This window comes from Neophocaena asiaeorientalis, unplaced genomic scaffold (genome assembly GCF_003031525.2).
Source record: "Neophocaena asiaeorientalis asiaeorientalis breed wild unplaced genomic scaffold, Neophocaena_asiaeorientalis_V1.1 scaffold185, whole genome shotgun sequence".
NCBI classification, from domain to species: domain Eukaryota; kingdom Metazoa; phylum Chordata; class Mammalia; order Artiodactyla; family Phocoenidae; genus Neophocaena; species Neophocaena asiaeorientalis.
The window spans coordinates 803,011-817,194 of record NW_020171809.1 but is presented as its reverse complement, the minus strand read 5'-3'; the positions used below and the strand labels follow the sequence as shown (position 1 = coordinate 817,194).

The following is a 14,184-nucleotide window of genomic DNA, read 5'->3' as shown; positions in this document are numbered from 1 at the left end:
CGGCCCGCCTCCCCCGCCGCCCCCTGGCCCTGCAGCCGCTGGGCGTCAGGCCCCGCCGGCAAGTCGGTGGGGACCCTGGTGGGGGCGGCCCTACCTTGAGGCGCGTGCCCTTGGCCCCCGTGGAGTCGGCCCGCTCGCTCCCGGCCAGGTCCACCAGGCTGACTTTGCTCACCTGCGGGGACACGTGTGTCACACGCAGGAGCCGTGACGCTGTGTGGGCCCCCGCCTCCCCTGGGTGCGGCCTGCAGGGCCCCCCCTCCCTGGGGCCGGAGCGCCCAACCCTGCGGAGCACAGCGGCCCTGCTCTCAGCTCCTCTGAGGAGGAGGCCACCTTCCCCGGGAGGCTGCACGGCCTCTGCCCCTGGCACCTGGCACCCAGCTGTTCCCTGCCTGCTGGCCGCTCGTCACCTGCACATCACTGTCTGTTCCACAGACCAGGCTCACCGTGTGGTGGGGTTTGAACCTGGCTCCGGGAGCCCCTTCCCCCACTGCCCGCCGCCCCCGGAGCCGCCCGGGCACTGGGCAGGGCCCCCTCCCCAGCACTCGCCCAGCCCGGGCTGGGCAGCCATATGCACCCGGGGAAGCCCAGGGCTGCGGGCAGGAGTCGCCTGGTGGGCCTGCCAGCTGCCCTGAGCCCGAGGGGTGGGAGCTGCAGGCAGCCCGCAGCCGGGCCCCCGGGAGGACGGCGCCAGGCCGGGGTGACCCGGCCTCATCGGGGACCGAGCACCCCGAGCTCCCCCCAGCCACTCTGCGGACCCCAGGGTGCTGCCCCCGGGAGCAGGGCCTGGCTGGCAGGGTGCCCAGTCAGAGATATCGAGATGCTTAGGGTCAGAGCCACGGAGGGCGCCCGCCCTACTGCCCCTGCAGCGCCCACAGTCAGCGTGTCTGGATAAAGGCCCCGGGAGACGAGGCCCCTGCCTGGGTCCACTGACAAGGCCAAGGCTCATGGGAAAGGCATCTGGGGCGGGGGCAGTGGGCAGGGCCGCTCAGCACAGCCTCTCCTTTGTGCTCACAGATGCCGGTGCCCACGGGGTGAGGGGCACCCCCAGCCTGCACCAGGGCCCACGGCCAGCCTGTGACGGGCACTCACAACCTGCGGCCTTCAACACCGCCCTCCAAGGGCCCCCGAGGCGTCTCCGGCCAGTGGGGCTGCCCTGGAGACGTCCCTCCTCGGACCTACAGTCTCCACCATAACCGCCTGGCAAGAGGCTGTTCCAGGGTCCATGGCCCCTCCACTCGGTCCCTTCCCCAGCCACACGGCGCCAAACACCGAGAAGAGGTGGCCTCGCAGGCCTGGCCAGCCCCTCACCGAGGCCCGGGCTGGGCAGGGAATGGCCCGCGCCCGTGTCTCACGGGCCAGCATCCGGCTTGGCCTCCTCACCCGCCTGACCGGCCCGACCCAGTCCCCGGCCCCGGGCCCCGCCCGCCGAGGCTGAACTCACTTTCTCTGTGGTGATGTTGGTCTCTGCATCGTGGCGCTTCTGCGTGAAGATGATGTTGAAGACGGCGTGGGAGCGGCTGCTGGTCTCGTTCATGTTCGTGGCCGCCACGGTCCTGGGGAACAGAAGCCACACACTGTCACCCAGTGTCCCGTGGTCGGGCGTGTGGGCCGCTGGTGCTGCCGGCCCGCTTGACCGGGTCACTAGACGTCAGCTCCCCGGGCTCCCGGGGCCGCCCTGCCCGGCCTGGTGGCGACCGTGCCTCCTGTAGAGCTCGGGCAGGGCCCACACTGCCTGCCCCACTGCATCCGGTGTGGCTCCTTCGGCCCCCAACTCGAGCCTGGCACTCGGGGCCCCGTGACTGGGGATGCCCTGCTTCCAGGGGCTGAGCAGAGTCCCCTGGGCGGTGGCCTGCAGGCTGTGACGTGGAAAGGCCCCCAGAAGGGAAAGGGGGCTCTACTGTCCATCCACACCGGCCAATCCAGGGAGGGCCAGCACGGCCTTGGGGGAGAAGGCCCGAGGCTGCCGAGCGGAGGCCAGTGGTTGGTCCCGATGTCGCTGCCCTGCAGAGCCCCCAGGGAAGCCCCCAGGCCGGGCTCGCTGCCCGACAGCTGCCTCCACAGAGGGGGAAGAGCCCCCGGGGACCCCTACTGAGTGCAGGGTAGGCCACTGCCAGGGATCCTCACCCTCCCGGGAGTCCCTGCGTGGCAGAAGGCAGGGGGACTGTTGCCACGACAACCAGGGCAGACCCTCCTAGGCTGGGAGGCCCAGGGCAGCGTGGTCACAGAGACCAATAGCTCGTGGCCAGCAGCACCTTGTGGCCGACCCTCCCCACACGCCCCTGTCCAGAGGGCCATCTGCCCTCCAAGCAGGCAGGGCTGGTCCTCACAGCCTGGCCCCACCCAGGGCAGCCACCGCCCCCCAGGGCGCACAGCCTGACCCCCCCACGAGGAGCAGACCCTGTGTAGGCGACAGCGTCCCCTTCCTGGGGGAGCTGGAGGCCCCCATGGGCTGGCATGTGCCCTTGATGTCCTTAGGCCCACAAGGCCCACACCTCCATGGGGGCCGCTGGACAGACCCCATGGGGATACCAACAGGCACCCCAAGGACAGGTGTTCCTCAGAGAGACTCGGAGTTGCGCGGGAGGGAGGGAGAGGGCAGGGAGGGTGGGCGCGTCACCCCGCACACACCGGGCCTTGTTCCCTGAGTCCATGAGGTCCTGGATGTCATTGTAGGAGGTGACAGCCAGCTTGGACAGGTCCTCCACGTAGGGCCCCAGCAGCGGGTGCTCCCTCACGCGCAGGTTGCCCTTGTTCTTGGGGTTCAGGAGGTCACGGACACGCTCGCAGTAGATCTCCATGTAGCTGACCTGTGGGGCAGCGATGACATCAGGGACCTCTGAGGTGGGGGGAGCACACGGTGCGGCCAGGACCCCGCACGAACATGTCAGCGGGGGTGTCAGCCCACCCCCTGCCTGGCCCTCCCCACACACAGCCGTGCCGGGGGCTCACCCAACGCGGTCACACCGGGGCCACCCGGGCCATGGCTCAGCCCGGGCCACGCAGCTTGGAGCAGCTGCTCGACAGACACCGCAGAGCGGACACAGCCCTTCGCTCCTGTGCCCGGCATGGGCTGGCACGTTTGCCACATGCACACGTGAATGACAAGCTAAGGGCACAGACCGGTGGCGGGCCCTGGCTTTAAGTCGGTAAAGCCACGTTCCGAGGGACAGGCGACGGAGAGCCCTACCTCCACGGAGTAGGACATGTTGTCATTGGTGGTGTCATTGATTCGGGAGAAGAGGTCCTCACAGAGCTGCAGGGACAGAGCACGCCATCAGACGTGAGGCTGGGCTGTGCCCAGAGCCTCACGCCTCGAGGTGCCGTGGCTCCTGCGACCCAGGCTGGACTCTGCTCTCCCGGGCCCCTCCCGCACCCTCCCGCTCCACCTTAAAGGCACCGAGACGGCCTGTAGCCAAGAAGCCACTGTCTTCTGCTAACTCGGGGGCCCCCCAGCTGATGTCTGATCCTCTCCTTGCCTGCACGAGGTGGAGGGTCTGCCATGCGACAGACCACCCAGCACTCTCCCCTGCCCTGACCAGGTCAAGTACTGACCAGCTCAGGTTCAGAGACCCACCCCGTGGGCGTCCCCTTGTCCCGGGCCTCTCCCTACCGGGACCACCAGCCCTCACAGCCCTCCCAGGGAGGGTCGGCCCCTACCAGCGGCTGCCCCAGCCTCCCTGTCTTATGGGTGTGACCATGGTGGGCACTGCCCGGGCCTGGGGCCCTCCCGCAGCTCCCCACCCTCGGATCTGGGTCTCTAGCCCCTTCACAGCCCGTCTGCCCCATGCTGCCCCTCCTGCCCTGCCCTCCCCGCCACCCCCATGCTTTCCCCTCCCTCCCGGCCCCCTGCTCTCCCGGGTCTCAGCTTGTGCTCGCCTGCCTGTCCTGCCCTCACCGGGCCCCCCCGCCCCCCGCATGCCTGCGGGATGATGCCCTGCTGGTCCTTCTCCTGCTTGCCCATCATGGTGTAGGACTTGCCGGCCCCGGTCTGCCCGTAGGCGAAGATGCAGACGTTGTAGCCCTCGAAGGCATGCTGTAGCATCTCCTCGCCAATGTCGCGGTACACCTGCTTCTGCGAGGCGTAGTTCATGTCTTCTGGCTGAGGGACAAGGAGGGTAGCAGCTGCAGGAGGCTGGGCCTGCCGTGCTGGGCTCTCGGCCCACGGTGTTCACTGAGAGCCTGCGTTGCACCCAGGGCCTCCGGGCGCCAGGGCCACAGCACCGTGGGGAGGGACACCTGCCCGGCCCATCCACTCACAGGAGACCCGGAGAGGGGAAATAATCCTGCCTGGGAGGCAGCTTCCAGAGGGAAGGGTGGGAGGAGCCAGCCAGTCCAGGGCCAGACAGAGCGGAAGGGCATTTTAGTAGTGGGAAGAGCATGTGCAAAGGCCCAGAGGTGGGGCTACATGACGTGGTGCTCAAGGTAGCAGCCGTGGGGGTGACAAGGTGGGGCTGGAGAGGCAGCAGGGCAGGGGCCCAAGGAGTCCATGGTCCTGGCTATCACCCCTGGACGCTGTCCTGAAGACAGCGGTCACTTTAGGCAGGCCCAGGGTTACCTTGATGACGTGAGGGGAGGGGCTGGATGGGGAAAGTGAAATGGGGAGCCCTGGGGCCGTCCCGGGACCAGGCACTCAAGGTGTGACCCAAGGTGGGCCCTGGCCCTGGGGCAGGGGGCCTGGACACCTTCTCGGATTCAGGGGGCTGGGGGATGGGGACTGGTGTAGACCAGATGGGGGATGTGGAGGCGCAAAGTCCGGGGGTCTCCCAGGCTCCAGGGGGCGGGGGAGGGCGTGCAGGGGCTGGCGCCAGGTGGGCAGCTTCAGCTTCAGACACCGAGCTTGGGGTGTCTGGGGAAGAGGAGAGGCTGGCAGGCAAACGGTTGTACGGCTAGGACCCTGGGAAACTGCCCACAGTGGGCTGATGGCCCTTGGTCCCTGCCGCAGCTGGGCAGTGTGTGTCACAGCTCAAGGTGACCTTCCACACACAAGGCGACTCAGGAAAGCAGACCCCTCCCCACAGGCCTCACACCTGTGCCCCCACCTCCCAATCGGCCCTGCAGAGGAGCAGTGGTCCCTCGCCCCATTGGCGCAGAGAGGTCAAGGCGTTGGCTGAGGGCCGCACAGCGAGCAGGGCTGAGCTGGCACCCACACGGCAGCAGCCCACCGCTCTGGAACCCCAGCCCTGGGCTTACCGAAGTGTGTGACCAGTAGGAATAGTCGAAGCTGAAGCTCTTGGGCATCTCCTTGGGCTGTTTGGGGTTAACGATGGCTGCGGGGAGGGGACAGGCACGGTGGTCAGCGCTGTGCTGCAGGGACAGGCTGACCCTGGATGCGCCCGCCCGAGAGGGACCCCAGGGCAGGGAGGCGGGGTCCTCAGAGGCCTTGGCTCCAACACAGCCAGCCCCCCTGCCAATGGGCAGCGACAAGGGCCCTGTTTCCAGGCAGACCAGCCATCTCTGCCCCCTGCTCTGTCTGACCTGCCCTCCGACCCCGCCAAGGCAGCTCAGAACAGTCCCTTGGCGCAGGCGCTGGGTCAGACCTCGAGCCCCGGCCCATCCCACCTCTCGGGTCCACATGCCGCTCGCCCCCCCGCCCAGGTCTGTCTTGTCTGCTCTGCATGCAAGCGCTAGGAGGTGCAGCACAGTCACAGCCGCGTCCCTGCTGCTTTGGGGCCCCATCATGCCCGCGTGCTCATCCGTGTCGGGGGCGTGCTGGCTGTCCGCCCGCAGGGACACCACACGTATCCCTCCTCCTGCCGGGGAGCCTGCAGGTCCCGTCCAGGTTTCTCTCAGGGGCTGTGGGACTGTCCTCTGCTTAGGTCCTCCCCAACCCGTCCCCCTCCTCCAGCAGCTGCACCTGGGCTGGCGGGAGGCGGTGCCCACAAAACGTCGGTTCATCAAAGGAGGAGCAATGCCACCGGCACACACCGCCGGGCCTGCTGGGCGCCCCGGGAGCCCCCCAGGCAGGGCTGAGGCATCCCATGTTCCCCAGGCCCTGGACAGGTCTCGGCTCCCCGAGGCCCGGGCCCAGCGGGTGGTGAGTCTTCGGTGGCTGGGCAGAAGGGGCTGCGGCCCCCGCGCCCGCCAAGCTGCCCTCTGGGACGCTGCCTGAAGCCCCGATGTCTGTGTTGATAGAGGACCCCGAGGACCCCCGAGGGCCCACCTGGCCGGGGGTTTTCACCTCCACCAGGAACTTGGGCTGTCCTGGTGGGAGAGGGCTCCAGGCCACCGCTCCACATCATCCCGTCAGAGGGCCACATTCCCCCCACCTACTTGGAGATGAAAGAAGTGTCTGCCAACCCTTTGGACTGGCTTTCCTCAGCTGCAGTGGGCTGGGGGCCTCGCCTCTCTGGACTCCAGGACCCGCCCCCCCTTCCCCACCAGCGCGTGTCCAGGGTGACCTGTAACTCACACCAAGGGAACAAGCCCTGGCCCTGTTGCAGGTTGAATTCTATCCCTCAAAATTCACATGTTGAGTCCTAACGCCCAGGACCTCAGAATGTGACCTTATTTACATACTTGCAGACGTAACTGGTAAGGATGAGGTTATACTGGAGTCAGGTGGGCCCTAATCCAACATGACTGGTGTCTCATGAAAGGGGAAATTTGACACGGACTCCCACGTAGCGTGGCGGCCACGTGAAGGGGGAGGGGGAGACTGAGATGGTGCTTCTACAAGCCAGAGGACGCCGGCATTGCCAGAAAACCACTAGGGGCTGGAGAGGCAGGGAATGGATTCTCCCTCTGGACCCCAGAAGGCACCAACCCGGCGACACCCTGATCGGGGTCTTAACAGCCTCAGGAGCTGCCATCTAAGCCGTCCCGTCCACGGTGCTCTGCTCCAGAGCCCTGGGACGCTGGGACTCCCACCAGCCTCACCCCACTCGGCAGCTGCCCCGGGCCACGGCTTGGCGGGCAGGAGCTAACCGGCTCTGGGTCCCAGACCCCAGGCTTATGGGTTCTGGGAGATGACCCGGCACCCTCGGGAGGCCGGCAGGAGGGAGCAGGTGACTGGCCATCACAGCCCTTTCTTTGGAGCCGAGAGGGCGTCACGTCCATGCTAGTTCCAGGAGTGAGGCTGAGAGGAGACCTCGCCATCCCGGTTTCAACTCCTGCTGGACCTGGGGATGCGGCCGCCAGAACCCGAGCACGGTAACGCCGGCGCCATGGGAACGACAGTCACGACGTCTCCGGAGCGCAGGCAGCCTGGGCAGGGCCCCCGATGACGCCCACCGGTGCCCCACCTCCACCCACCCCACCCAGCCACTCCTGCTCGCGGGCTGCGACACCTGCCCCCCCCGCTGACCTTGCTCTGACTGTGTCCTGGTGCCGGGGCGTCTGCTGTATACCCTGTGTGGACCGGGAGCTCCCTGACGACCCCCCCACCAGGGATGGGGCACGGATGTGCTCAAGGAACGCTGGGTGGGCAGGGGACAGCCGGCTGCGAGGGTCAGTGAACGCGGAGTGGGCCACGAGGAGAGCCCGCAGTGGGGACCACCAGGCAGAGCTGCTCTGGCCCGCGGGAACTGCCGTCACCTGCCCCCTCCCCCTTGGGCGGGGTCCCCTGGTGTGGCTCTGACCCCTGCCCTGGTCCTGACCCCCAGGTATCCTGCGGGGGTCCTGTGGTGTCTCCGTGATCACAGATGGGGTTCTGTGCTCCAGAGGGGACGGCACTCCCCAGGTTCCACCCCAGGCCTGCTCTCCACCGATGCCTGGGAGCCCTCACCAGGGCGACCTGCCTGGACTAGGCCTGGACGGGCAGCCCCCTGCCGGCACTGAGGCGATTTGGTGGCGAGGGGCTTCCCGGGCAGCTCTCGGGTCGCTTCCTCCCGTGGGTTTGAGGAGGGGTACGGGACCGCGGGCTGTTGAGCGGGGGGCTCCGTGCCCTCTGCCCCTGCTGCAGGAGCACGGAGGGACAAAGGCGACAGCTGTGAGGGCCCAGCTTGAACGGGGGGCGGGAGCAGCTAAGCAAGGGAAGCCGTGTCCTCAGAGCCTGAAACCCCACAGCCACGTGCGGCGCCCGTCCTTCCGGGAGCCGTGGCCCAGCTCTGCGGAATTCCACGGGTCTGTGGTTAAACCCTGGGTAGCCTGCACCTGTCTGTGGGGAGAGCACTGACACCTCTGCTCTGGCCCGCGGGAACTGCCGTCACCTGCCCCCTCCCCCTTGGGCGGGGTCCCCTGGTGTGGCTCTGACCCCTGCCCTGGTCCTGACCCCCAGGTATCCTGCGGGGGTCCTGTGGTGTCTCCGTGATCACAGATGGGGTTCTGTGCTCCAGAGGGGACGGCACTCCCCAGGTTCCACCCCAGGCCTGCTCTCCACCGACGCCTGGGAGCCCTCACCAGGGCGACCTGCCTGGACTAGGCCTGGACGGGCAGCCCCCTGCCGGCACTGAGGCGATTTGGTGGCGAGGGGCTTCCCGGGCAGCTCTCGGGTCGCTTCCTCCCGTGGGTTTGAGGAGGGGTACGGGACCGCGGGCTGTTGAGCGGGGGGCTCCGTGCCCTCTGCCCCTGCTGCAGGAGCACGGAGGGACAAAGGCGACAGCTGTGAGGGCCCAGCTTGAACGGGGGGCGGGAGCAGCTAAGCAAGGGAAGCCGTGTCCTCAGAGCCTGAAACCCCACAGCCACGTGCGGCGCCCGTCCTTCCGGGAGCCGTGGCCCAGCTCTGCGGAATTCCACGGGTCTGTGGTTAAACCCTGGGTAGCCTGCACCTGTCTGTGGGGAGAGCACTGACACCACGGAAATCGGCAGACAGGGGTGTGTGTGTGTGTGTGTGTGTGTGTGTGTGTGTGTGTGAGAGAGAGAGAGCGAGGGGCCTTGCGAAAACGGAGACGGAGACCTCAGTGTCAGGAGTCTCGGGGACGTTCTCAACACGGGGCCCGTGCCGGTCCTCATGAACCCGCAGCGACGGCTCTCCGGACGACGGGACGGCTCCTCCCACTGACCTGACTTGGCCCCCACGCTCCACGCCCCCGGCAAGGCCCCCCACGCCCGTCACTGCCTGCCTGACTGCGATCTGTGGCCCTTGTCACCGGCCCGTCTAGTTCCATCTCCGTGTCCCCACTGGAACGTCACCCCCAGGGCGGTGAGAGCCTCTGTCCTGCTCCACGGGGCCCGATGCCAGGAGCGGAGCCTGGCGCAGGCTGGAGCTCAGTGATGTGTGCTGACCTGACCCCACCAAGCCTCGTTTCCCCGCCTGGGCCGTGGGAGCGTCCTCAGCCCTGAGGGGCTCAGGCAGCCCTAACCCTAAGCCTAACCCTGCAAGTGGAGAGCCCGTCGCGGCTCTCACGGGCGGCCCCCGGGGAGAGGCAGCTCAAGGCAGGGAGTACCAGGGGCATCTTGGCCTGGGGCCAGCCAGTGACGGCAGGCCCCCAGCACCCTCGGCCGAGGCTGCTGACCAGGACTCTGCTGGCCCCCGGGGTCCCTCCTTTGACACCACGTGTATGGAGCCATTCCTCTAATAGAAAGGCCTGCACCGCGTCACCACCTCTGGGCAAAACCAAGCTCCCTTCTGTGGACTCCCAGGCCCAGTCTCACTGTATTTGGAGCCCAGAACATTCTAGAATAGTGATGGCAAATGGGGCCGACTTCTTGGATGGGTTAGGTTTTGAGACCGCACGAGGGCTGCTGGTCAGGAGGGTCCCGGTGGACCTTCCAGAACGGTGGTCCATTCCCTGAAAGCACACACTGGGCCCAGCTTGCCAGGGTCCAGTTGGAAGGCTGGGGGCCCGGCCCTGCAGACATCACCCTGTGGTTTTGGGCGGGGGCGGGTCCCTCCCCTCCAGGCACTGTCCCGGGTTGAACAGTGTCCTCCCGGAACCTCAGACTGTGACCTGATTTGGAAATAGGGTCCCCGCTGTAGGGACAGAAGCACACATCACATACAATTTGGTTGGCTCACAGAATTGCTAGATTCGCTGTGTTTCAGATGAAGAGTGCTGTTATCGAGGCCATGATTACAGGATAAGAATTTAAACCGCCTTTGAAGTGTTTCTAATTTCTGTGTCACAGTGGAGATTCCGGGTGGCACGTTCCAAGAACTGGGGTCTCCTGCTGTGCCCCTCGTTTTGAGATTCAAGGGGTATGTCACCACCCCCGCTGACAGGGCTGGCCAGATCAGCTCCCACCCTGACAAAACGACCACGAGCTGCCGCCCAAACCCAGCTCCTGTGAGCACCTGCGTCAGGCCGGTTCTGGAGCAGCCCCGCCCTCGCCCCTGGCCCAGGACCCCCAGGGATAAAGCTCACCCAGCCCTCCGACGCCGCTCCTCAGGCAGGCTTCCCTGTGCTGAGGGCTGCCTCTCTCTCTGTGTCTGTCTGTCTCTCTCTGTCTCTCTTTGTCTCTGTCTCTGTCATTCTCTCTGTCTCTGTCTTTCTGTTTCTCTCTGTCTCTCTGTCTCTCTCTCTCTCTGTCTTTCTCTCTCTTTATTTCTTTCTGTCTCTCTCTCTATCTCTGTTTCTCTCTCTGTCTCTCTCTCTCTCTGGTCTTTCTCTCTGTCTCTGTCTCTATCTCTGTCTCCCTCTGTCTCTCTCTCTGCCTCTGTCTGTCTCTCTATCTCTCTATCTCTATCTCTCTCTCTGTATCTCTGTCTCTCTCTCTCTCTCTGTCTCTCTCTCTGTCTCTGTCTCTTTCTGTCTCTCTCTCTCTCTGTCTTTCTCTCTCTTTATTTCTTTCTGTCTCTCTCTCTATCTCTGTTTCTCTCTCTGTCTCTCTCTCTCTCTGGTCTTTCTCTCTGTCTCTGTCTCTATCTCTGTCTCCCTCTGTCTCTCTCTCTGCCTCTGTCTGTCTCTCTATCTCTCTATCTCTATCTCTCTCTCTGTATCTCTGTCTCTCTCTCTCTCTCTGTCTCTGTCTCTATCTCTCTCTCTGTCTCTCTGTCTCTGTCTATCTCTCTATATCTCTCTCTATCTCTGTCTCTATCTCTCTCTCTGTCTCTGTCTCTCTGTCTCTGTCTGTCTATCTCTCTATATCTCTCTCTATCTCTGTCTCTATCTCTCTCTCTGTCTCTCTCTCTCTCTCTCTCTCTCTCTCTCTCTCTCTCTCTCTCTCTCTCTCTCTCTCTCTCTCTCTCTCTCTCTCTCTCTCTCTCTCTCTCTCTCTCTCTCTCTCTCTCTCTCTCTCTCTCTCTCTCTCTCTCTCTCTCTCTCTCTCTCTCTCTCTCTCTGTCTCTGTCTGTCTCTATCTCTCTCTCTGTCTCTGTCTCTCTCTCTCTGTATCTGTCTCTATCTCTCTGTCTCTCTCTCTATCTCTGTCTCTGTCTGTCTCTATCTCTCTCTCTGTCTCTCTCTCTGTCTCTGTCTCTATCTCTCTCTCTGCCTCTGTCTGTCTCTCTTTCTCTCTCTCTCTTTCTCTCTGTCTCTCTCTCTGTCTCTGTCTGTCTCTATCTCTCTCTCTGTCTCCATCTCTGTCTCTCTCTGTCTCTCAGGCCCCAGGTGGATTAGAAGTTCCCCTGAGTGCAGCCCACCATCATCTCCAGCTCTTTGCTTCTGTGACACCTGCCCCACCCTGTCCTGGACTGTCCCCAAGTTCCAGCGGAGACACAGGGTCTGCCTCTGATCCTTTGTTCTTTCTGTCCATTCTACAGGCTCCCGTAGGGTTTGGTCACCTGTGAGCCCCTCAAGCCGAGACCCCCAGCCAATGTCTAAGGTGGCGACTATGCCGCTGGGGCCTGACCCAGCATGGACGGGGATGCTCACAGCCATTCCTGATGTCCTGGGTCACCCAACAGCGATGTGGCCGCAACCCTATCAGCTCCTCGGGCAGATGCCCCCCGCCCACCCAGGGTCACGCTCCCACCTGCGGTCACAGTCCCTGGCTTCCCACCTTAAGGCTTGAGTCACATCTCCTGAGCACTTTCTCCAGCCTCGAGGGGGCCAGGCTGGAGATACAAGAAAGCCAGGACCTGAACGGACCCTCCACCCGCGTTGGGCAGCAGCTGAACAAGACCTCCAGCTTCCTGGGGAGGAGCCCCCAGAGGTGCACTCTGTATTCAGAGGGTCCCAGCGAGCTGAGCCCCGCTGCCCATGGTGGCCACCTGCTCACCTGCTGCTTCGCAGCTTCTGCACCCCCGCAGTGCATCCAGGGACCACCTCCCGCATAAGCTCTTGGCACCCAAATCCTCACCTCAGTTCTGCTTCCAGGGACCAAGCAGAGGCAGCACCACTCACAAGAGTCACTACGAGCCCCCAGATATGCCCAACAGAACCCCATAGGCTCTGAGTGGGGCCTCCACAACCTGCTCCAGGGCCTCCTGCAGAGACCCCCGGCCATACCCGAAGCCTCAGCCCCATAACAGGCCTAGGGCAGCAGCCGCCATCGGCCCTGAGCGCCCTTCCCCCGGGGCAGCCCCTCCCTCCAACCTGGTAGATAACAGAAGGGGTGGGGTTGCTCAGGTGCAGGCGCAGTGACGGCAGCAGCTCCAAGTGCAAAACCTCCCGGCTGAGCCCTGCCACACCCACAGCTGGGAGAGAGGACGGCGAACTCTTGCTCTAAGTCACCGAACGTGGAGGTGGGCTCTTGACCAGCAGGAGATGCCAAACACTGGTTTGACTTCCAGGGGACCCCAAACAAGCCCTCTAACCTACAGTGTTAGAAGCAAGGATGCCGGCTCCCCTGTGGGTAGGGGTGGGTGGGGCCGGGGAGGGGGGCTTCCGGGGGCCGGCATCGCTCTGTTCTCAGCAGCGGGGTGCTCCTGAGAACCCCTTGAGCTGCACACTGGGCTCTGTCCACTCTTCTGCAACCGTGCCCCAACCCAGGACAAAGTCTGTGGCACCAGAAAGAGCAAAAGGGGAGGCTCGGGGCTAAGTGCTCTCTGCTGCTCCGGCGGCCGGGTCCTGCACACTAGAGGGGCCCTGGAGGCCATGCCTGTCCTTCTGACCTTCTCGAGATTGCCATTCTGTCTCTTCCTACTCCCTGTTCACCCTGTTGACCCCAGGCCTCCTACTTCTCAGAAAGGCTTAAGATGACTTACGATTAGAAACAAAACAGAAGAGCAGACAAAGTAAAAAGCAGCTGAAACAAGACAAGAAATCAGGAACCTTGTGCCCTGGGTTGCAAAGCGGCCCCGCCAAAACTCCTGCCTACCCCGAACCTCAGAATGTGAGAAACAGGGTCTTTGAAGATGTAATCAGTTGTTGAAATGAGGCCATACTGGATTAGGGTACGTCCAATGGTCAGCAGGTCACACAAAGACACAGACATGCAGGGAAGAAGCCACGTGACGACAGAGCAGAGACTGGGGTGATGCGGCCGCAGGCCAACCTGGTGGCCACGACTGGAAAGGCCACAAGAGGCAGGAAGGATCTTCCTCCAGAGGAGTGTGGCCCTGTCAACACCTCGGCTTTGAACTCTGGCCTCCACAACCACGAGAGGATAAATTTCCGTTGTTTTAAGCCACCCAGTTTGTGGTCATTTGTTACTGCAGTCCCAGGAGACCGACACCCCAGGGTGGACCAGGAGGGAGCCAGGGCCCCGAGGGCCCAGCAGCAACAGCCCCAAGGGAGCAGCGGCCACGGCCCCGAGGGCCCAGCAGCAACGGCCCCGAGGGCCCAGCAGCAACGGCCCCGAGGGCCCAGCAGCCACGGCCCCGAGGGCCCAGCAGCCACGGCCCCGAGGGCCCAGCAGCCACGGTCCCCGAGGGCCCAGCAGCCATGGCCCCGAGGGAGCAGCAGCCACGGCCCCGAGGGCCCAGCAGCCACGACCCCGAGGGCCCAGCAGCCACAGCCCCTAGGGCCCAGCAGCCACGGCCCCGAGGGCCCAGCAGCTGCGATACTCACTGGTGGTGCTTCCGGACATCTGGATGATGCACTTGGAGTCGCGGCTCATTTCTCGGGAATTGAAGGGGCGGACGCGCACCGCCACCTTCACCGAGGCCCCAGCCATCTCTGCGGCCTTTGTGGGTCACTCCTAGTGGCGGCGGGAGCCCCAGAGGGCACAGGAGACACCTTGGGAAAAAGGGAGATGTGAGTTAGAAACAATATCCTCAAGGGCAGCGCAGATGTTTCCGGCTGTGACACCTGCTCGGATAACCAGTCCACAGGAAGAGGAACGGAGCAGGGCAGCTGCAGGTGAGAAATGCCGCGAGTTTTAGGAAAAAACGCCAATGGGATGAGAGGAGCCTAGGAAAGCTGGAGCCTAACAAGAAACAGCCGATTCGCTCTCTGGGACCCGGAAAGACTCCAGGTGCCTCTG

The 14,184-nt window shown here is 64.3% G+C and overlaps 1 protein-coding gene across 1 annotated transcript in view; it reads right to left on the bottom strand.

The window, feature by feature from the left end:
• Positions 1–13,939, bottom strand: part of KIF1A (kinesin family member 1A) — a 66,856-nt gene extending 52,917 nt beyond the window's left edge. Inside the window, exons 1-7 of the mRNA XM_024760604.1 lie at positions 13,770–13,939; positions 5,191–5,267; positions 3,920–4,099; positions 3,188–3,253; positions 2,629–2,807; positions 1,442–1,553; positions 95–172 (exon numbers count right to left, since the gene is read on the bottom strand). Coding sequence (XP_024616372.1) covers positions 95–172; positions 1,442–1,553; positions 2,629–2,807; positions 3,188–3,253; positions 3,920–4,099; positions 5,191–5,267; positions 13,770–13,875 — 798 coding nt within the window. The 5' untranslated portion in view covers positions 13,876–13,939. The remainder of the gene's footprint in view (positions 1–94; positions 173–1,441; positions 1,554–2,628; positions 2,808–3,187; positions 3,254–3,919; positions 4,100–5,190; positions 5,268–13,769) is intronic.
• Between the last annotated feature and the right edge of the window lie 245 nt (positions 13,940–14,184).